The sequence below is a fragment of the Amia ocellicauda genome, chromosome 4 (genome assembly GCF_036373705.1).
Source record: "Amia ocellicauda isolate fAmiCal2 chromosome 4, fAmiCal2.hap1, whole genome shotgun sequence".
NCBI classification, from domain to species: Eukaryota; Metazoa; Chordata; class Actinopteri; order Amiiformes; family Amiidae; genus Amia; species Amia ocellicauda.
Window position 1 is genome coordinate 5,177,404 of NC_089853.1, and position 23,000 is coordinate 5,200,403.

At 43.6% G+C, this 23,000-nt stretch overlaps 1 protein-coding gene across 8 annotated transcripts; it reads right to left on the minus strand.

The window, feature by feature from the left end:
* Nucleotides 1–573: 573 nt before the first annotated feature.
* On the minus strand, nt 574–22,567 carry pacsin3 (protein kinase C and casein kinase substrate in neurons 3). Of its 8 annotated transcripts, none has more exons than XM_066700606.1 (12): nt 22,432–22,567; nt 17,716–17,776; nt 11,792–11,892; nt 10,891–11,047; nt 10,259–10,494; nt 9,985–10,140; nt 8,330–8,505; nt 7,117–7,237; nt 6,456–6,586; nt 5,162–5,215; nt 3,934–4,094; nt 574–2,177 (listed from the first exon to the last, which is right to left on the minus strand). In XM_066700606.1, the coding sequence occupies exons 3-12, from the start codon at nt 11,843–11,845 to the stop codon at nt 2,062–2,064; spliced, it is 1,362 nt and encodes a 453-aa protein (XP_066556703.1). In that variant the 5' UTR covers nt 11,846–11,892; nt 17,716–17,776; nt 22,432–22,567; the 3' UTR covers nt 574–2,061. The 8 variants fall into 8 exon arrangements, with proteins under 8 accessions (XP_066556703.1, XP_066556704.1, XP_066556706.1 ...); XM_066700607.1 differs by lacking the exon at nt 22,432–22,567 and adding an exon at nt 18,917–19,050; XM_066700609.1 differs by lacking the exon at nt 17,716–17,776 and having other exon boundaries at nt 22,432–22,554.
* Between the last annotated feature and the right edge of the window lie 433 nt (nt 22,568–23,000).

Below are 23,000 nucleotides of genomic sequence, written 5' to 3' on the forward strand. Positions count from 1 at the left end.
TCAAAATGTGCAGTGGTACTTCTCCAAGCCCATAAATCAACACAACTCTGGCAGTCTTTTACACGGACTGTTCTTGCATATACTAGTCTACAAGTAATAATGTCATGTTTAATAGAGATTTTAGGATCATGAGATTTAATAACACAAGCAACTGCAGCTCAGTCAGTATGTAGGTATACAAATATGTCAGGGTTATGAATTTATGGGTTAAATACAATGATTGTAATCTTAAGAATCGCAAATGTTGCCGTGATGTATTTCAGACAGTTTGTTGTGTCCTAGCAACTCCATTTAACCTGGAAAACTAGGAACAGGATTTGGTGCAGTCTAAACCAGTAACAAAATCGAATTCTCCAATTTGGCTACTGGAACTATACAATTAAAACACTTTATTGAAGGCAAAGACAAAGAGCAGCCGACGATTTCCTTCTCTCTTCTCTCCCATGACTGTTCTGGTCCAAAGGAAGTAGGAAATAATTTAAGTCCCAGGTCTGTACTTAATAACACAGAAGCCAAGTTGCATTGGCACTGGAAGATTATAATCCAAAGACAAGAAAAATTCTGAAAACCTGCTTAATTCTAATTTGTTTATTTCATACATATATATATATATATTTTTTTTTTTACAAAGATTAGCTCAAAGGAGGTTACAGCAGGGCGGTGTATATTGCCAGGTTTACAGTAGGATGGAGACATCGGTGTGGCGACTTTAGCAGAAGCCCAACTCCTGCAAACACAGATCTGCGTATTCCCGTCAGATTTCAAAACGTTTCAGTGGATTAACCCTCTCAGGTCACGTAACTCAAACTGCCCCATTTTAGTCCGTTTAGTGTTTAACCAACTGAATTAGTCAGTCACCTGGTTATACTGAGATCCTAAAGACAAATAAAGAAAATAATGCTTGGAAGCACAAATGAAACAAAAATACACAATTCAAGCAAACTAGAAGAGCCGGGCCAATGTATCCTGGTATTTGAAATACCCCACATACATCACAATCCTGTTTGCAGAATTATAAAAAGCACTGCGAATAACAAGCTATATGGGGGCTCCTTAGTTTTGTCTTTAAAAGCACAACTTGCTAAGAGTACAGTGATAAATCCCTTCGAACCAATTCAAAACTACATGGGAATAAACCCACAACGCATATAAAAAGATCAAACTGGAATCTCTGTAAAAACAATAACAAAAGACCCCTTGGGGGCACCTGCCGATAAGGTGCCCAGTAAACACGCCTCGCTGGCTGCCTGCCAGCCAACCTCTCCTCTCTAATCCAAGGTTAATTATTTCACCAGCGTCTAATCGCAGCACACCAGTCTCTCAATGTTTTTAAGCAAATCTATATTTCTATAAAATGTGTTAGGAAAAAAATAAATCATTAAAATAATCATTTACACATTTCTGCAAATCTTTAATAAGCCCCCCCTCACAAATTTGATGTAATGCTGAACAACCTGAAAATGAACGTTTTCTAAATCTGCCAATAAATAATCCTTTTTTAAATCAGCGTTTAAAAAAAACCTGCAGCTTATACTTTAAATAGGCACGAAATGTCAAGCTGGGACCTGTATATATATATATTAGATAAATATATATATAAAAGGTGGTATACATTACACGTGTGGTTTTGAATGATCTGGTAGCTAAGCTATCTGTGCTATGGATTCCCCCAGGGCTGTGTCCAGGCCTCCACACCCTGAAAGTGCCGGTGTAGTGTAGTGTAGAATGGGAAATATTCTGTATGGGAAAATGCATCGGTCCCAGCAGTACTGGGATCATCCCAAGGCACTGATCCTCGAACCATCTCTAACAGAGAGCGAGGATCCACCCCAGCAGATAGGATTTCGTCCGCAAGGCATCCTCGTTGTGAACAGTAGTCTTGTCTTGTATAAAAAAATAAAACCTATTTCACTTGAAATTCACAGAAAATCCTCCCCTCCGCCACACGGCCGGCACCGGGCGTCAGGGTTGGGCGTGGAGATGTTCTCAGCCTCTGGAGGATCAATCATCCGCTCTTCAATTGACCTCCGTGTAAATGGCTCCAGACAAGGGGAACGGTCATCACGACGCAACGACTTCAACGTAGTTAGCAGGGTACAGTCCAACTTGTCCATTGTCCAGCTGGCCTTTACACCAGCCCTGCTCGTCCTCCTCCCCCATCTTCAACAGTTCTTCCCCTGGAGAAGAGGACAGAAGGACAAACTGAATCTGCATCCACGACCACCAGTGGCAGGGGTCATCTTTGGCATTTTCAATCAGAGAAAATACAAATGAATGAATACAGGCTCATTGATACACAATCATGGTGGACTGAACCGTCCTATTCTCCCACAGTGACCACTGACCACTGACCAAGCGATCATCTGCTGGAGAGACAGCCAATGTGAAAGGGTTGTGTGCCTCCAAACCTATGGATACAAAAAGAGGAGCCACAAGACCCTCTGATCCCATGCATTGCCATCCAGCCACGGTCAGTAAAGGAATTTCCCGAGCCATTTAAGCTCTATTTTTTCCTGTTTCGGTTTCTGGAAGATCAGGGCTAATGTATTACTTAGTCCAATACTGATTTCCCCCCCCCCCAATAACTTTGAATCCAAGTTATTAAATGGATTGTAATCAAACGACAAGCTGTACAATAAAGACAAGATAAGCTCATAAATCCTGGGTCACTGGAGTACTACTCAGGATTTGGACTGGTATGGAGTCATATTGTCCTCTTTCAGAAACACCTCAACGAATCTGCTCTACTTACCTTCAGGGACATTTCGTTTTTCCTGTGATGACGATTTGGAAACTACATACGGATCACATATACCCCCTTATCTGGGATGACACTGCATATCAAACAGAGCCGTTGAAAAATAATAAACACTATTTCAGAGTATTCATTAACAACATTCCACAGATTCAGAGAACCAATATATACTAGCATTCTGCCCATATCAGTTCCTTGCTATAAAAATCTAACTTTAATAAGCTCTGAATAAATAAGTGTGCCGAGCCCATTATTGTATGATTGTCGAGGGGTCATAAAGAGGTATAAACAGCAATTAAAAAGATAGGTTATCTGCATTAGAAAAACAGCCACTCCTTCTATAAAAAGCAGATCGCATGCAGAAGACCTAATGTGTATGAAGGCCGTGTCTGCACGCATTCTCCATTTTCTCCAAATGGATTTCTTCATACATCTGTTTGCATACAGCAAACGCATTAGGCTGTTGCTGAGAAACACTGTCCTCTAATGAAGAAAAAACTGACAAACCAGAATAGATTTGTAAAATGCATGGCTTGTGATTTCCGAACAGTATTTCCCAACTTTATTCAGCCTAAGACGCACTTACTTAAAATAAGGTTTTGTCCAACACGCCCACCCTTCCAACCCCTTTATAATCTTTAAAATAGAGCTTACTTCCAGCCCAAAACTCGAGCTGGTCCTGATGTTGAGTTGTACGATGCTGCTATGATTCATACATTTAACATTCATTTCTCATTTCCAAAATTCTTGGTCACATCCCAAATCGTCGAGTCTTATTGAAGGGCAGAGAACCTATAAACCACCGCATCTCTCCAGGACTGTTTAACAAAACCGTTCTAAGCAATGGCAGAACTGATCAGACATAAAATGTACGGCTATAAACAAAAGCAACGTTTTAAATGAAAATTCAAACCTCTCTTAAAAAACGCTTTGACGCGACCCCTTTTCTTGATGGCTCTTGGTTTGTACAGCAACACGTCCAGCGTTTACGTTAGAGGTTTCATTTTGTCACCTTCTCACAACATACCAACCAGTGCAGGGTACATGCAAATGTCACATGAATGACCACTATCTACATACCCCTGCACGGTGACAGATCATGCAAACAACAGTTACTGTAGTTATCATGCACAGTGGTGTCTCTCGGTGGCATTAATAAGCATTAGTGGGTTTAATACCTGCTTTAAAGCTCAGCTCATCGGCCTCCTGCCCCATGTAATCATACAATGCTTTAACCCGCACTCCTGGTACCTTGACGCCCTCCTCCACACCGTTGGCAGCAATGTATTTTTTGGGGCTTTCTTCGTCGGACCAGTCTGAGGAGTAATCTTTGCCACTTCTATTAAAAAAAACACACACAACACACACACACAGGCACACAACACACACATGCACATTTAGCAATACACCATGATGTTGAAAAAGCAAAAATGAAGTGCCATATAAATCACATCGTCCTGAAAGACAGTAAGGGAAAACAAAAAAGATTTTGCTGAATATATTTACAGCATATCGCTTTGGTGCTTCAATTCAATCTGATTTAACAATCATCTCAATCATCTTGGTCCAGGAAAATATAATGAAAGTCTTAACAATCAAGCACTTTTTTTTTAAAGGAGAAATTGTATATAGTTTTTAAACTGTTGGAAAAGCTGATTTGGGTGGGGGGGGTGCCTTTTCTATTCATTAATATGATCTTCACATTGGAAATGCATATGAAAGGGTTAATATGTCTTAGAATATGTGGCTGTATTACTTTTGAATCTGATTAATGTAAACTGTTGGAACCTTTTTATTTACTTTTCCCCCCCACAAGGTGGTCATGTATGTGTGCACGAATATACTTCTGATACATGACAGCTGTAGCCTGTTTGACAGCGCCACACTTCTGTAACACTAACAGGACACCAGCGGTCAAAATAGTGAATAAATGCACACAGAAACCATTAGACTTTAAAGCAAAAGTAAAAATATATATACTTTTGGATATCTAAGCTGATCCATCTCTTTACTGTTGTTCCTATACAGCTGCACACTTTAAATCCACAGTAATGACATTAATCAATCAAAATGCAGAAAACCAGGACCTTCCGAGAGCAGGTGCGAGAACATGAAGAAAAAGTTAATTTTGTGAGGAAAACGTAAAGTAGTGTAGAAAAATCTGGAAATAAAAGCCCAAATACTGGTCGAACACAACTGATTCAAATTACAGATAGACGAGTGAACAGTAATTTTAGGATTAAAAATGCGTGCTGGAGAGGAAGCTACTGCAGGACATAAAGGTGAAAGAACGAGAACTAGTCTAGAAACATGCTCCCCAGGTGACCCAGTCAGGATTATTTCTGTGTCCTAGTGTTAGGCGAGAGATATTAGTTGAAAGACGAGAATGTCAAGATATTTACGAACGTTGGATCGGGCAGATCAGAAATGCTCTCATAGTGGTCATCCTCTCTATTTGACCTGTGGATTTAAAACAGTTAATTTAGACAAATCCCCTTTAAAAAAAGGTCTCTTTCTGAGCGGAGATCTTGGTGTTGCATAAAACTCTCATTCACCGAGTTTTCATGCCCAGTTCCAAAGGTTAGTGCACTTGAGCAAACAAGGTAGTACGTGGAGTAGAAATTAATATCAGTTTGCACACGTGCAGTTTAGTATCAGAATACATGTGCTTTTACAGGGGGTTAAATGATTTAAATAAAGTTTGTTTTCAGAATATAATCTAAATTTCTAGGTGGTGGTTTCTGAAAATTGAGGTTTGTAATATTCCGTTACATCTTTTGAAACTGCATTTCATTTTGGGAAATCAGATTTCCGAATGGACTTTTCCGCTGGACTTTTCTTGCCGGTGTAAACACTGTAAACTGATGCGTCCCTGTATTGCTGTACTGTCACCTAAACTGGAGTCTGGAGCAAAAATGAATAATTAATAATCTTTTTGCTCAAGGAAACAGGAAGTTATATCCCGAGGGTACAATGGTTTTCTGTGAAATGAAATCACAGTGAGCAAACAATGGCTGTGGGGGAGAAACAGGTTAAACATTGAGATTGAAGGCTTGTACAAAGGGACATTTCTGCCTATTACCGACAATATCTCAATTTTATATTTCTGAAAGATATGAAGCCATGAAATACATTAAATATTCTTTCTAAGGTTAAAGAGGCACAATAACACTAATTGTCATTAACACTACATTTAAATAAATACTCTCCCACAGAGTGAAGGCCTGTTACTGGTCTAAAGTGTACCTCATACATAACTGTCTCTCTAACAGCTATCCTTGAAAACTAATTTGCACCTACTTGTGGAGAGTTGCTTAATTAAATGATTTTATTAACTGACCTTAGTTAAGCGACCTCAACGTTTATTAGCTCAAATGATTCAACCCTAGGTGTTCAACTGCAGTTTACCGATATGATACTGTGAACAATTAAGTGTTTAAGCAGGGTGGAGCGAGAGTGAAGGTTCACTTCAGGTAGCCATGGACCCACGGTCACATCTAGGCCTCTATGGACTCACGCCTCTAATACATTGGATGGAAATTTCTCATCTGGGGTTTGAACTGTGCCGGAGGTAAACACGAGAGAAAAGACACACGCACTGCGCACACTTGCAGATAATATGAATACAAATAACAGGACAATCGTATCGTGGCTACTAAACGCGACTCTTGAGGGGCTGCTTTCGCTCCCGTTCGGTTACCTGTTGAGTTCCTGGGGGGTGTAGGCCATCTCTCCTGCTGCGGGGACAATGTTGGTCAGGGTTACAACGTCCTCCGCTCGGCTGTTCCTGTCCCTCCGGCTGATGGAGCGAGTCGCTTCGGGGGACCACTCCTAACGGGGCCAAAACACGCTGCCAGTTACAGAGTGACGATGGGCATGATTTCAGCAGCACCCGATCTGCCAGGTTTGGGTCTCCGAGTGTCATCGGTTGATCGACAGTAAAACCCAGGACTCCAACGACAATCTAGGATGGGTTGTCCGAGGCAGACACTCAAACCTGGCTTTAGAACCATAATACTAAACTGCTGCGGACGTGTTATTGCACGGGCACTGAAGTACTAAAGCACGTGACCGCTTTTAAAGTTGCCGCTACAGACGCCTTCCCACTGAGAGGAAGGAAAATCAGATTAGTTTGGTCGGCAGTCTTTAGAGATTTGACAGAAAGCAGGGGGTGGCCGGAGAGATCTGGCGGTGCATGGATTGTGACCGCATTCCTGAACCCACACAGCGCCTCTCCAGACAGGGGGCTATTCATCGACCCCCCAAACTGGAATTCAACTCAACCTGCAAGCCAAGAAAGTCAAACCATACAAAAATCATCATTAACAAAACCACAAAAACACAGATTTATTTTATTTTACCTCAAACTGTGGCCAGTTCATGATCATGCCAGGGCCGTGGGTGTTTCTCCACCATCTCAAATCCTCCTGGTCATTCGCGGAGGAAATGGTCTGACCCAGATCTCGATAGAGACTTCTGAAGCTGAAACCCAGAAAACATTTCTATTTCTGTACAACCATTTCAAACAGGCCGAGCATGTGCCATCCTGAAGCATTGTGGGATTAAATCTTAGCCGAGTAATATTTTCCTTCATTACACAAATTAGGAACCACCCCCGCACCCCATCCAAAGTTACCAGGCACTGCCATCTCTTCTTCTGCGTCTTAGCGTTATTTTTAATTACCAAAATGTTTCTTTACTACATAGGCTTATTTTTCTTCCCCTCACAGATCATTCACGTGTTTTTATCAGTTTTCCCATCTTTCGGTGTCATTTTATTCTCCTTGATTACACTCTCATGGATTCGAATGCCACTCACAGAGGAGAGCGGGGCGTATTTGTTCATAAATCACACGGGCAGTAAATTCCTAAAACAGACCGGCACACCCTTGGCACACAAAACAAATAACAATTCATATGCTTTGCTGACCATAAAAACAAACATTAAAACGGGAGATAAGTTTTGATAGTCTCTCTCTCCCTATCAAGCACAGATATTTAAAAATGTAGTTCCTGGGAGTTGCAAGCTCCCTTCTGAAGCTAGACTAATGCATCATCCCTATTACCTACAGTTCAGTAACAGACTGAACTGAAACACAGATTTCACCACATTCTCCTGATTTTAAAAGGGGGCAGGGGGTCAAGTTAATGGTCCATAAAAACAGTTAAACATTGACTTCAAAAGCACACGGTCTGCAAAGCAATCGTTTAGATCTTTACATCCTCTAAAACTAAGGGGGGGTGGCTATGTGTACATTTTTACAGCTGACAATGCGAAAATCCTGTCATTTTGTATTGTTCTGTAAAAAAAACTACAAAACAAACACATTGATTTAAAAGTAAAAAATTAACAGACGTGAGAAGGCTGCCTGGCTCGAGGCTTTGTACGGCCTTATCTGAGGTATGCGCTGCTAAAGGGTGGTTCAAAAGTGCGACAACAACCTGGGGGTGGTTCCAGGTGCAGAAACTTCAAAACCTCCCACAATGCAACACAGAAGGCCGGGGCCAAACTGCCACAGAGTCGTACAGAGTGCGATGCCGGCACGGCGCACAGACATGGGCTGCTAGGGCTACCTGTCCATGCTGGAGAGGTCCAGGTGCTTGTGGATATCCAGCAGGACCTCCTTGAAGAAGCAGAGCCGTTTCTTCTCGGCCTCCTGTGTGATCTCGAACACCTGCTCCATGTCCTCCATGTAGCGTGGGTTGCAGCGGTTCAGCTCGTCCAGGGCCTTCTCGTAGCGCTCCTTGGCCTGCAGCACAGGCGGCACGTTAACCTCGGGGTCTCGCGCTCAATTCACGGGCCCATGAGCCGTGGGCATTCTGGGAGAGTTTAAAACTGGGAAATATACCGTTGGATATTTACACTCTCTTTAATGTGGGTTTACTGAGGATTTTGCACTTATTGTATCTACTTCCCTTTGCAACGCTTTGAAAAGGTTTCTTGGACACCCTTACCCCAGGTTTCACAAGAAATAATAAGTAATAAATAAATAGTAATAAGTATTTTCTGTATGTTTACCATAGTAAACCAGCTATATGCAACTTCCCCAAATCCACTTTACTACCATCACTACTAGAGCCCGACCGATACAGGTGTTTTGGGTCCGATAACGATAATTGGGGAGCAAAATCTCCCGATTACCGATATATCTGCCAATATTGATACATTTTTTTGATAGCATGCAAAACAGACATCCCTCAAACAGATCCCTCAACTTTGGCTCTTATAGAAATTGCGACATGTAGGATTTTTACATTGCAAAAACAAATCAAGTACATTAGAATAAGGGACAAAGGAAAAAATAAATAAAAATATGCATGTTCTATACATTAGAGCAAATAAGATAGTGTTAAGTGCTGGCCTGGCTTATATTAGCATTTTTCAAGTCCTCCTCAGTGCTCAATACTGCCGATCCAAAAGTGACAAGTTAAACTTATAGTGCAGGACGCACAGCTTCTCTATTTTCTACTTTTTTTTTTTTTTTTTTTTTTTATGAATTCATTTAAAAATGGCCTCTAAAGTAACTTATTTAAGGCACCTGTAAAAAAGTATTGCAATACGAATCACAGCCAAAACACGATGTAGGATTTGAAAACATCGTGTATAGTTTCAGTTTTATCCAACATTGTCTGGGAGGTGCTTTTTTCACTCATTTCCTTTAGATTGATCTCTGTGATCTGATCTGAACTTGCTCGTCATTTAGAGACATCTTCAGCAAAAAAAAAAATATTTTTAAATAAATTAAGTAAATCAATATAATAATTGTATGTAACATGTATTTACTTTTTGTCAGAAGTCTGAAAGAATTTTATGGTAATTTGAAAAAATATTTAGCCAATAGTTTGAGAAAATGTATCGGTGTGTTGTCGGAGGAATATGTGCCGATACCGATATTTCTGTAACGGGCCAATATCGGCCGATAATATCGGTGCTCTGATCTATCCATCCAAGCTGAAACTGAATCAAAATGCTGAATTAACTGCCTTGTTAGTGTAATTAAGCAAATCATGAACAGTATTTAACACCGCAAGAAGACCCCTCCATAGCATTCTCTGCTCGATCGACAACCCAAAGTGAATCAAAAACAGGAAAATCGATAAACCGCTTTAACAGCGTGAGCATTAGGACCCCTTGGCGAAGTGGTTTCCCCGTTTGGATCACTGTGAAAACACCTGAGCAGAGAACTGCGAGTCAGAGGGGCGGCCCCCCAGCCTTCCTGCCAGCCCACCTTCTCGGCCTCCTGGCTGCACTTCTCCACGCGCTCCTGCAGCTTGCGGACCTGCTCCTGCGACACGGAGGCGTCCGCCTTGGCGTGGGTCTCCCGCGTGGCGGCCGTGCGCTCCTCCTTACGTGCCGCGTGGTAGCTCTTCTTGGCCGACTCCACCTGGGAGGGGGAGACCGGCCACGTGAATCAAGCGGCAAAGCATTCGGACACATCGCTTAAAGGTTAGAGGGGATTAAACGCGATGTTTAATGCTCCGTAACGTTTCAAGGAGACTCACCTCTTTCAGTTTCTTGACCCATGGCTTCTGTGCTTTGCGAAAACCATCCTCAGCCTCCTTGGTCTCCTTGAAGCCCCCGATCATTTGCTTGTGGAAGGCATCTTTCTGCCAGTTGCGCACCTTCTCGCTGTCATCTATGCCTAGGTTGTTCCTCAGTTCCAAGTGGATCTCACCCAGCCGGTCGGCGGCGTTCATGAAGGCGTGCCAGGCCTTTTCCAGCGTGCCGTACTGGGGCCCTGAAACAGCAACACTTTGTTTCCGTTATGAAGACAATCATTTGATTTTGATCAAATCTACCTTCCTGGTTTGTAACGTGAAGATGAAATCTCACGTGTCATAGGTGTCCTTCCTAACCACCTTCTTCTGTCCTGCACTGATGATTATCACACACTCCTAATAGAGTCGGCCTTGAGCCTCACATACTCCACCTTGCCCTGCTGGGAGTGAGTCTGAAGCGACACTGGTTTCCAATTCATTGTGACAGCACCTCCAGCCACATGCTGATCACAAGACTGCATGGACACACAGCGCCTCGCAAACACAATCTCAAAGTATCTCACAGATTTCGGTTGGATCCAATCAGTTCATTTGAACGGGCTTTAAAAACCTGCACCTCGGTCTCCACGGCTCACCTTTCTCCACCACGCTCCTCCACTTTTTGGACCAGTCCGTCAGCTGCTGGGAGTAGCTCTTCTCTATTTTCGCTCGCTCCTGAAAGCAGGCGATCAGCTCACTGCACAGCTTGTGGCCGTCATCAATGCGCTTCACCGTCCTCTTGTAATGCCCCGGCTGATGGTGCAAGGAAGCAGGAGATGAAATTGAGTCAGAGCTTTTTAAACACAGAGCCGGGAAACACCCCCCTTACGGACATCTACCTCAGACGCTCAGCTGGAAATGTTTTACAGGTACTGTACTTCAGGCTGAGAAGCACAAAAATCCATGAAATGCATAGATTAGCAAACATGAAACAACATACAAACAACACTCATTTAGTATGAGAAACTAAACAAATGCAAGGTCAGATAAGTAATCTTTTTTCCCCAGTTACACTTTAAAAGTAAATATAAAAATGATACATTAGAACATGGATATTTCTATAGCACTGAAAATGCTTATCAGGGGTGGATTTGGTTACACACGAGTGTCTATTTCAATTTCAGGAAAATGAATACCAAGAACTGATGGGAGAGCCCTGCAAGGAAAAGGGGCCGGATTAAAACCCACCCGACTGGAGGCAGGGCGTATCGTGTCCGTTTATGCAAATGTTAACAGAGTGGCGTTTTAATATGCCAAGTGCAGAACCTCTCTGAGCACTTTGGAGCACACCCAAGTTGCGAGGCCTCCCTGTTAAGGCTGTAGAAACGCTGGCTGTTAACAGCTTACCTTATTAAGTCTCTGGCCAAAGCTTTTTCCCCCTTTACCAATGCAGATGAGTTTGTATCGAAGTGAAGTAACTTGCTAGGGGTTACCACAGCTTAACATGCGATGTGAACCCCTGACCCTTCAGCCCCGAGTCCACAGCCCCTCACTCACCTCCCAGAAGCTGTCACTGCTCCCGATGTCCCTCAGGTCGCCGTCGTACGACATCGTGGGGTCTTCCCCGCAGCACGGAATGTTGGCGGCTTTCTGGAAAACTAGGCGACACCGAAAAAAACATCACTGTGTGCGTCGACTGTGTCAACACTGCAGACATGAGTCACGCGGAGTCTGCGGCGCGGCTCACAACAGAGGCGTTGCCAGCGTTCTCATACGGTTATCAACGCGCTTTCCTCAGGAGTCGGGCTGTACAATTAGGCAGCAGAAGCACCGCAGAGGAAATGATCGAGAGCCTAGCACAGACATTACCACTGCTCCGCCGGCTTTTTAACTTTGGTGGCCATTTGGTGTAGATTTTACTGAAGGAGTCCTGGCAATGTTTTAAAAAATAGTTTATTTACGAAGCATCAGCACACTTTAATTGAATGTACAAAATGAAGATGGCAAAGATTATATAACTGCATCAAAGGTTACTTGCAGTGTTTTTGCCAACTTCAGAACATCAAGCCACTAGCTCATTAAAAGCAGACGACTTTATAGACCCTAGACTCACCTGGGGGACTGACATATCTGATCAGAACTTAGTGGGTCCTCCCCCAGTAATAAATTACAAACTGCAGCCTTACATTTTTTTTGTATAAACATTTAAAACATATGTTTCTTTTCTAGGGCTCCAGCTGTTTCGTTTTCTTGTTGTGTCTTCTGCAACTACAGCACTGCCATCCAGTTTTGTCCCACACACTTTGAGAGCTTTGACAGAGCACAACGTTCAAGGTTTTCCTGAGATATTGTGCTGAATTATCTCCACATTATCAGTATCTAAACTCACCCAGAAAGCCTTGCTCCCTGCAGGAAAGCCAGTGCTCCCTTCTCAGCGCCTGTGACAAATGAAGGCTCGCTGACAGAGAAACGGGTCTGGACGCGTGGGTGGGGCGGCACGACAGCAAAGCTACAGGTACAGATATCCTCTCGTCAAGCCCACTTATAATATTCATTTAAAGTTTGACAACACCGAGGCTGGCAGCTACACGCATGACTTACTGTGTGCGGAAACGTTTGATAGCCTGTGTAGCGTGTTCTACCTTCAAAATGTTTCCCCGCACAAAAACTAAACGGTATACAAGATAATCCCTGGTGTCTGTTTTCCCGGGAACGAGCAGTGGAAACATTGTTTGCTACCATCTTTACAAACTAGCGTTGATTGAATAAAGGCGAATCCCCTGACAGTCCAGTCCAGCAGAAGCCACCTTCGCCCCGTTACCTTATACACAGAATGTAAATAAACCCGATCCCCTGCGGCGTTTTACTAATTCATTGTACTCCCTGTAGCACATGGCCACGGACACGAAATGTGACAGTCAGGTCTTTGTTCGTGCCTTTTCCTGCCACAGACGGAATAACTCTGGGAAGAGAGGGATATTTATTTTGTACAGGCTCTTTCTGCTTTATGGCTAGGTACTGGTGTTAAAGCAAATCACTCCCAACGATTATAAAACGATTAAGTGTGCTTATCACCTTATTAGTCAGAGGCAAGTTAACCACTTTGAATGGACGTTGGAATTCCTTCTGATCCACAGGCTCCCCGCACAGCCCTTCCCTCTGGGCCTCCATGGGTAGAGACGTCAGCCCGGCTTCACATTCTTTTAGCGGTTCGAGACGATACAAATCCCAGGGCAGTGCTTCTGTATTTTTAATGCACTACATGGCAATCTTTCATTAGGAGATCACATATCACTGAGGGCAGTTTCATTGGTCCAGATGAATAAGCCTTGAGCAAAGACACAGCTTCACACGTCAACACAGTGCACAGTGTTGCAGGAAAGTATGTGGGGTAGGGCATTTCTCACAGACGTGCCAAGAAGGGGCCATCTAAAAATGACTCGCTTGACCTGCTTTTGCTAATTGAGTAGCTCAAACCTTCACCGAAGAGAGCGCACAGCATGGAAAGGGTGCCTGGAAACTAACCGTACAAGTAACATAACCCCCCACACAGGCAGCCAACCAACAGTTCACAAAAGGCTACGGGCTTCTAGGAGGAGTGCCGGGCACTTTTTCAGTGGTTTGGTTTGATGCTGAGTTACAGACTGAGAAAGCTTGAAATATGATGTCATGTCTAACGTGCAAAGCAAAATAAGCCCGTAAGAGATGTCTCAAACAAAATAGCAGGACTTACACTACAATACATCTCATAGAGGTGACATCACAGCTCTTGAGAGCAGGAGAAGGAAGGAAGGAATGAAGCACTGAATACCACTGGACAAACAGCCATGGCCTTCAGGCTTAGACTGTACTGAATGACCTTCACCTATGCAGCAACAGGAATTGAACCTTTTTAAAAAAGGCATTTGCAGATCACAGGATGAACAGTACTCTGCCATCGTCAGGCCCGTGAGAAAGTGGGCGCGCCGTGTCATCGCCTGCCTCTTCCCACGAGGGAACCGTCTGGCAGCAGCTGCACCCTGCAGCCCAAACGCTTAGGAATTCAAGAAATGAAACCGAGAACAAAGAAACGGGGGAATTGTTTGAGAGTGAGGTATTTGTCTGTGGTGGAGACAAATCCTTAAAAACTAAGTGGGAATAGTAGGCATTTAGGTGTAATCTCCTCCACTTAAAAAACAAAATGACAACAACAACAAAAACCCTGTAAAACTGGGTATTTACATTTTGCAGGCCAAGTAGTCAGGCAAGTACATTCCTGAGAATGGCAGTCACATGATGCGGTGCACGGGATGGTACTCAGACTTCATGGAACAAGACCCAACAGTGAATAACAAGCGAATAAGGTGTGTGACGCCTCCTACTCTTACCTCTGAAAAAAAACGGGCGGAGATGCAATATTGAAAAACACAGGCATGGGATCGGCAATTACAGCGATCCTCTGGAAACCATTGACAAAGGGAAAGCAAGCAGCTTACAGTGGGATAGGTGTGTAGTCAGCAAAGTGTAATCCGGCACTGGAGGTTAGCCCGGTAGGGAGGCAGCTGCACCCAGGAGAGACGAGACACAACTGGGTAGGTATGCTGCGCCAGGAGCAAAGTCAGGGTGTGCCCCAGGAACACTTACAGAACTTCCCTGCGCTTCCGACAGATTCAAACTTATCACTTGATGAAATGATGATGCATGTCCATTTGTAAGGAAGAAAAAATAAAAGTAAAAGCATCTCACGACGTCCAAAACAGGTTTACAGACACATTAGGCTATTGGAGATGCACACAATTACTTTTCTCTCTCTCCTACTATATCCTAATAGAAAACTGCAGCACTGGAAAATAAATCATTCATTATATCAGAGCAGAACAAAGTGTACCCTTGAAAGCCACAAAATGAAAGACGAGACTAACCTTGACCGTCCCAGAGCGCAATTCAGATATTTACAGCGAATCCCATGTCACGGCAGTTTTCAGGTTGTCTTGGCCAAATAACACGCACCACACAGAGCTATAGAGCCCGACTGCTGGGGCTATCTGCTAGCGTGGGTCCCTGGCTACAGGCACACAAAGCTGTGGCTTTAAGGCAAGCTATTAACATCCTGTAGCCAGTCTAGACGCGGCAGGGAAATCCTCTTATTTAATGCTTACATCTTTACAGAAGCTCCCAAGGGCCCTTCCATTCCAGTTACCATCCACATCAACGAGATGAGAATGCCATCAATGGGTATTTCATTGTTAAATGAGCACCAAAAGCAGGCAAAGAAATTCTCAAAGCCACGCAAAGAACAATTAGGTAGATTGTATAAATCTTCTGCCTGTGCAAATTAAAATGCAGGACAAATGTTTGAAAAAGACCCTTGAATCCTTAGTTCCCGGAGACAACAAAAGCCATTTAAAAAGGGACCGATAATGACCTGTTCTTGAGTAGGAGTGTGCTGGCAGGAACAGTGGTATATAAACTAACCAGAACTCTGAATATGAGGCCTATCGTTGCATCCGTTTGATTCTGGTTAGGATTTATTTTGCCGTGTTGTTTATATATTAAATAAAGCATGAACATGACTGTTTCCATTCAATTTTCTTTAAAAATTAGGTCTAAAATCACCACAGAACATGGGACTGTACCTAGATTGCACCAGTACATACCCAGCTGTATAAATTAGTCATCGTATGTAAATGTGATCGTGTAACGTTTTTAACTGCTAAGAAATATTAAAAAGTGTGACAAGCCCAGACGACATTACAGATTCTTTTGCGTGTGAAAGGGGTTCCAAGAAGAATGGAAAACATACCCCTACGCTCATAATCAAGCCAGTGTCTGACATTTCATTGACCAGGAGGGGAAAGTTGCGCTCACGGCTCATAACAATACAGTACACAGCATGGACTGTGTGTCAAATAGCAGCACATTTGAAAGTCATTATAGGACTATTACCAGTCTTAGATGTGGGTTTAAAAACAAGACTGGCGGGATGTGGATCTGGTTTATACAAAGCCATGCCCAGCGCGGCCACCAGCCAGGGAACCAGCGTATACTGGGATAAATTCAAATATAGACCACCAGTCACCACCACGAACATTTATTGGAAAGCCAAAACAGGCTGCGAATGATTACCGAACCCCACAGCTAAAAGCTCAGACAGCTGCAGCAAGATCACAACCCAGCTCCCCCCTCTCGTCTGTCCCATGGCTGTGTCCAGTGCAGATGCCAAAAGATTGCATAATGGTGGTGGAAACTTATCGTCACAAACTCAGTCAGTGTAAACAAGACTTTGGAAAAATCATTTCTCTACTGACTCATCCGTTTAGCAAAACTAATGTTAAAAACGTGTCTTCTGCAGATACGTTTCCTTCGATTCATAAATAGATTAACTAAAATTAGTTTGCTGCAAATTATAGGTGTTTTATTAATTCAATGTGGTTATATTGGTAGCATCATAACAAACATCTTTCTCCACATACCAAAAGCTCCCGTGACTTTTCTTGGTGAAATTTACAATCAGACTAATGTAAGTACGCAATTACTTGAAAGTTTTAAGAGTAGTATTAATGATTGCATAGAGCGTACCTCTGAGGGCAGTGTTTACATTGCTGAGCACACGTTCAATGTAAACATGCCAGAGAAAAACCTGGAGCTTGACAGGGATCACATGGTTATCTTCTGGCTAGAACTGAGCAGCAATTGCAGATTTTATTTTTATAGAAAGGAATAAACGATTATGTATCTTACCCAAGACTCGCTGGGTGGAATATGAAGGAACATAATTTAATTGTAAAGTATTCTCGGGTTCTGATCCACAGGCTTGAGCTCGGAGCACTGGTCTGTACAATGTCTGTAGCAAAAACTTTAAAAGTTAAATTTCCTTTATCTCATGGGCAAAGAATCATTTTAGCTTTTGTCCTCTTTGGCCTGGATTGAAAGGTGGAAAACTACAAGATGACTTTGCAAGAATGTCAGACTTTGGTCTTAAAACACACATTGAGAGATGCAGACCTGACACTTTGAAAACGTGGCAGTCAAGAGTAACGATTCACACGCTATTTTGAATGAATGACCCCTTTCGATGACCAGACTAAACAATATTATGCAAGATAATTTTTTTTTTTTTTTTAAAGTAAGCAGTCTTCCACCTTCCACGGAGCAGGAGAACCTTGGTCTCGGTTTTAGGCGGTGATCCCCCAGGATGTGCGTGCGTTTGCGTGTGGTTAACAGGTTTCCACTTTGTAAACACTTTGCTGCCAGCAACAGACACGGAGGTAACCTATACCGTCCCACGGCCAGCCGAGGAGAAACGATTGACCGTCCTCTCAAGATACAAGACGGCTGCATCTGAAAATTGTATTCAAAGCCTTTCCTCCCCTCTCTCTTCTGCACAGTGCAAAATCTAACAAACCTACAATACTTTCAGACATAAAACACCTAAATACATTAAAACTAGAAGGTAGTGAAGCAGTAGTAAATCTTGAAAGGGGTTCAACAGTTCCACTTACCTCAGCTGTAGTGAAAGAAGTGGAAATTTTCCCTAAATGGATCCGGCTCGGTTTTCCGCTCCTGCAACAGAGTAAAACAGTCTGTGAAGGAGGAACGCTCAGCTCAGACGCGACCAGTTCCTCTGAACAGGGCCCAGGGGCCGAGAGAGGGCCCAGTTAATATACACAGCACAGCGGAGAGGTGGCAGATTCTGGGTTCGGCAGTGAAATGCCACAAGTATGAGCAGCCTTGGAAAATCTTAATGAGGGAACTAGAAAACTAGACCACGCGTCTCATGAGCAGACCAAGAATGTCCCTGCAGCAAAGGAGTGCACCCAGTCATTTACAAAGAGAGAGGGATCATAACACCACATCTGTACAACAATGCAGAACAATTCATTCAAAAAACATACAATGAGGGTTACAAGAGAAACAAAAGTTGTAGGTGATGGAGGGGACATTCAATAATGACATCTTTGATGAAATAAAAAAGTGCTATGTACGTAGAGATGAGTTCAGACAAGCCCAGGAGAGACAGTTATGCAACTCCCCGAGACAGTCACACCAAAAACACATTCAATATTATATGGTTTCACTTTCGGCCTTTTGTTTTTTGTCCTGAAAGTGCCCCTGCAGATGTCTTTCTAAAGATAATGCACACATCACTTTGAAAAAAGTAAAGAAAATGCATATCATCTACATTATATCTATCTATATCTATATACATAACCATATCTACCTCTCTCTATATATGGATATCTATATATACACACACACACACACGCATATACATCACAGCATGGAAAATGTCAGGAATATCAATAGTTAAGCAGAAAGCTTCAGGTTGCGCTGTAAGTAATACATGTCCCTGTAGCACCAGAAAGCAGAAGCGCTTGTGTTACGAGTGAGAGCAGCGAAGTGCGTGTCTGTGGCCAGCGATATCACACACAGCACAGTCAGGCATTCCAGCACCTATCAGGTTTAAACACGCAGGTGCAACACCAGGGAGTCTCCAACTTCAGCTCACCATTCAAATAACATGTTCCCAGAGATAACTACTGCCTGCGGAGCAGATATAAAACTGAATCCATAAGAGTGCACTCTTGGCAATTAAAACCGTCATACGGTCTTGGGGAAGATAAATACAAAACATACACATTCGTACAAGAAGCTGTATACTTCTCACAGTACGGAGCTTCCAGCAGGAGGTGGCTGTCCTACCTGAGCAAGAACAGAGGTCTATAAACAGCTCTCCGCTGTAAGATACACACGAAACCAGGGGAGACCAGTCGTCAGTTCCCAAGACAGAGAACAAGCGGGCTATTTTTCACTCGAGCCATGGTACCTTCGCATGACTGAAGCAGCAGTGCGCTTAAAATAGGCGGCTGGGCGGTGCGACTGGCTGGCATATGTGCAATTAACTGAAGGTTAGGCCTCGCCAATTCTAGTCCACCCAATAAAGAAAAATATCTAAATCAGGCATTGCAGAAACAGCCAGCCCCAGCTGCAAATTAGGGCGAGACCGGCTTATTCTACAGGCGTCTCCGCAAACCCAGCTTCCAATAAACCTGCCAATGCCCACCAAACCCTTCAGCAGAGGTCCTGGTCGGCACCAACCTGGGACAACCTCCCAAAGCACAGGCCGAGGGAAGACAGCGCACTGCCCCCGTTCTGGATTCCAGTGTATTCCGGCAGCACGCGCAACCGGAGACACAGCTACAAAACTAGTTTCACAACTGCATTAGCCTATGCAAACGAGTTTTAAAGTTCTCCCGTTCTCCCCTGATAGTCCGACAAGGAACTTCCTGCTGCAAGTCATCGCCAACAATAGACCTCCTAGGTGCGTTTCTATACATAAACGAAAATGTGCTCCATCGTTATTGTAGAACACTTTCGGGGATTTACTCCTTTAAAATGATGAACTCTATTACAATAGGATTATTATTTTGTTTTGGTGGCTTAATTACAGACTTTAACGCACGTTTCAATGGGCACAACTGACAGGAAAAACCAGCTTCTGTAACTTCAGTGGTGACCAGTGGGAGCAAAACGCACTGTGTGTCAAACAAGACTCAACCTTAACGCCCCCAAGATCTACTGTACCTGCAATGAACTGAAGACAAACATCATCTATAATAAAATAAATAAAACATTTGTATTTATTAGAACAGTTAGTTTATTCTAAAAGAAATGGGCAGAAGAATAAACAGACAAAATAGCATTCACGCTCTTCCATGCCAGCAGGAATGCCAGTGTCCCCAGTGAGCCATTTAGTTTGCAAGACTGAGTCCCCAACCCCCCCCCAACCCTTCCTCACATATAGCAGCTTCCGCGATGCCGACATGGTAAAAGGACCCTCTGTCCGAGCCCTTTGCGGCTCAATACAGCTAGCTCATGAACGCTCACTGTCTCTGAAATCCCTCGGTAGGCACGGGAACAAAGGGACACTTGTTCCACACCCATTCCCCTCAAATGTATGCCAGACACACACAAAAAAGGCACACAATGTTTCTTTAGCTCCTGCAAGGACCTCATTTTCCACTTCATCTCAGAGCTCCCGAACACTGCAACGTCCAGCTCAAACATCCACGGATCAACTTTCCTTTTTAAAACATCATTTAACAAAATATAGATTTGCCCCAAGGGTTGCCATAATGAGTTATGGTAATGAAACAGCTTATGTTACTTGGGGCATTTTTTTTTAAATGGAGAACACAGACGAGCTGTTCAAGATGCTGTAATCCCAGGTCCGAGGAGTGAAATGGCCGACTCCAAACTGCTGCTCAAGGATGTACTAGTGGTGCAAATCCGAAGAGGCAGTCAATCATATTTATTGATCCACAGATCTTTAAAATTATGATTTCTTTGCTTCCAAATAAGTAGAGAAATTGCCCTTGTTTTCATGTCCTAGAGGCACACTGAACTGTGCATGACAACAACTCATGGCCCCAGGAAGCAACCAAAGGGTTTACATTCCTCTTGTGGACAAAAAAACCCAAATAACCTTGCTACATAACTTGAGTGTGGAGTATTTATCCATCTGTACGAGAAATATAGTTGAGAAGTCACATCCAAACATGAACTGCATGATAAAACAGAAGACCATCACACATATTTCCAAACCTTACTTTCTGCATTATTTAACATATCCTGGAGAGCAAATTTAATTCATAAACGGATTGTATGCAAAAAGGTTTCTCAGACACTGCCACCTCCAATGGGAACAGGTAAAACAGGGCTGTACTTTCTGCTGGAAGCACATATGACCAAATATTGTCATTACAGTGAATACATTCAAATACAAACATTCCCACATGCAAATGTGAAACACTATCCTTCTACAAACTGGAGATGCAACAATGCCTGGTACCCATTAAAACAACTGAACTGTATATGACATTTAAATAACTAGTTTCACTTTGTATTAAACCTTATGGCCATTCCACATAGTTCAGAAACTTTCAGGAATGCAAACGAGTGACTGGCATGCTTCACCTCAGGTCAAAGATCCTAAACTCATACAGCCACCATGACATGGTCGCAGGTTCACCGGTTCACCCTGGAAGAAACTCAGGTGTGGCACACTGGAAGTGACTTGGGTGGCCAGGGACTGAACCGAAGAGGCAAGAAGATAAACCCACCACAAGAGCTCTGCTGAATGAGTGAGGCTAAGCGAACATGAAACCCATCAAGAGCAGGAGTACAAGAGCATATGGAAATAATAGAGAAGACCTGTATTTATTTTGCTTAACTTTGTGTCGCAGGACATAATGAAATGTATTCTTGTGGAAGAACTCCCCTCCGCCCATGCTGATTAACAATTGCAGCAATAGCACCGTTTGCGTGTACTTCACTGATAACGCACAGCATGAGGACTAACGCACACTTGCACAACACATCTGAACTTAGTCCCAATTACAGCATTTTCACACAGGCTAATGGTGAAAAGGTGATCAGCGGGACGAACAAAATACTTTCCTCTAATTTTAGGGCAAAACAGAAACAGCTTCATCCAACAGGGTTAGGATTTATGAAATCTCCATGTTGCTACAAGACAGCTGAAGACTGACCAGACACCATCCCTGGACCATCCTTGACTCACAGCATTTTTCTCAGTCCTGACACCCACATGGACGGACTTTCTACAGAACCGCTTTCAATGATATGCGATACTTTTCAAAGTTGCTGTGATGAGGCCACCTCCATCATTTGCTCAGCAATCAAGTACTAATCCAGTTATAAACCTGTGTAATGCGCACACGCTCATTTACGCGTGCAACACTAATAACTCAACACCCTGCGCAAACGCGTCGCAGATCTGCATACTAAACGGTAATACGGGCAATACGGAGAGCGCAGATCTGCGACACTACGACACAGCCAGCTCGTCAAGGAAAATAAAGACGTTTCCGCCATTGGTCTGTGCTCCACATCTCCATACGCTATGGGGCCAAATGAAGTTGTTACTATATATCCCTACAGTACTTTTGTAGGAACTAGAAGTTGCCTCAAAAACATGGCCAGGGACCCTGCAATACGTTCAGCTGCACAACATCATTAGATTATTTGAAGCACAGTCCGTGCAGGAGCACATCTATGTGGAGATTATTCACATTTTAAAGGATTCAGTTGCAACTGAATCGTGTTGTTATTAATAAGACTAATGGTCGACGGGACGCGGTTACATTATAGCCCTGCCGCCTGTAAAGAAAGCGTCACTGTAACAAGCACGTTACCTGTTGCCACTCCAGCTCCTTCCTTTGCTTCGGCGCTTTTAAGATCCCGCACTTTCACCACTGCCACGCTTTTGACAAAGAAAAAGTCAGATGATTCCCCCCGTAATGCAACACCCAACGTGCACCATTTCCCTTCTGATAAATGAATGTGGAGAAAATGTTTCCGCCTTAATCGCCTCGGATCTGGAAGAGTCCCAGCAGGAGCAGCGCGTCCGAGCCGCCGAGCTGTGCGGCAGCCGGGCACTCAGCAGCGGCAGCGCCTGGATTTAATGCCGGCAGGGCAGGGCGACCCGGAGACGACGGCCCGACATCAATGCAAGAATAGAAATAAATGCACACAACTAATAACCGGCAGTGCCCCTTGTTTTCCGCAGGCAGGCAGGCGGCAGGCAGCCTCTCCGGGCGGGGGGGTCTTCGGCGCTGTAATTGGATCTGGCGGCTCCAGCCCCTGAGCCAATTAAAGACGTTAACCCTTTCGGCGCTGAGGGAAGCACTGCCAGGGATCCTCGGGTCCGGGTCGGGCTTTTTGCGCCAAACTCGACTAATGGTCAGCAATGGCCACGTCCCTG

Coding starts and splice junctions, on each gene's coding strand:
- pacsin3 (XM_066700605.1), bottom strand. CDS start 12,789: ATGAATATTATAAGTGGGCTTGACGAGAGGATATCTGTACCTGTAGCT. Junction 7,238..8,329: donor GACCTCTCCAGCATGGACAG/GTAGCCCTAGCA, acceptor TCTGGGTTTCAG/CTTCAGAAGTCTCTATCGAG. Junction 5,216..6,455: donor ACCCCCCAGGAACTCAACAG/GTAACCGAACGG, acceptor TTAAATCCACAG/GTCAAATAGAGAGGATGACC.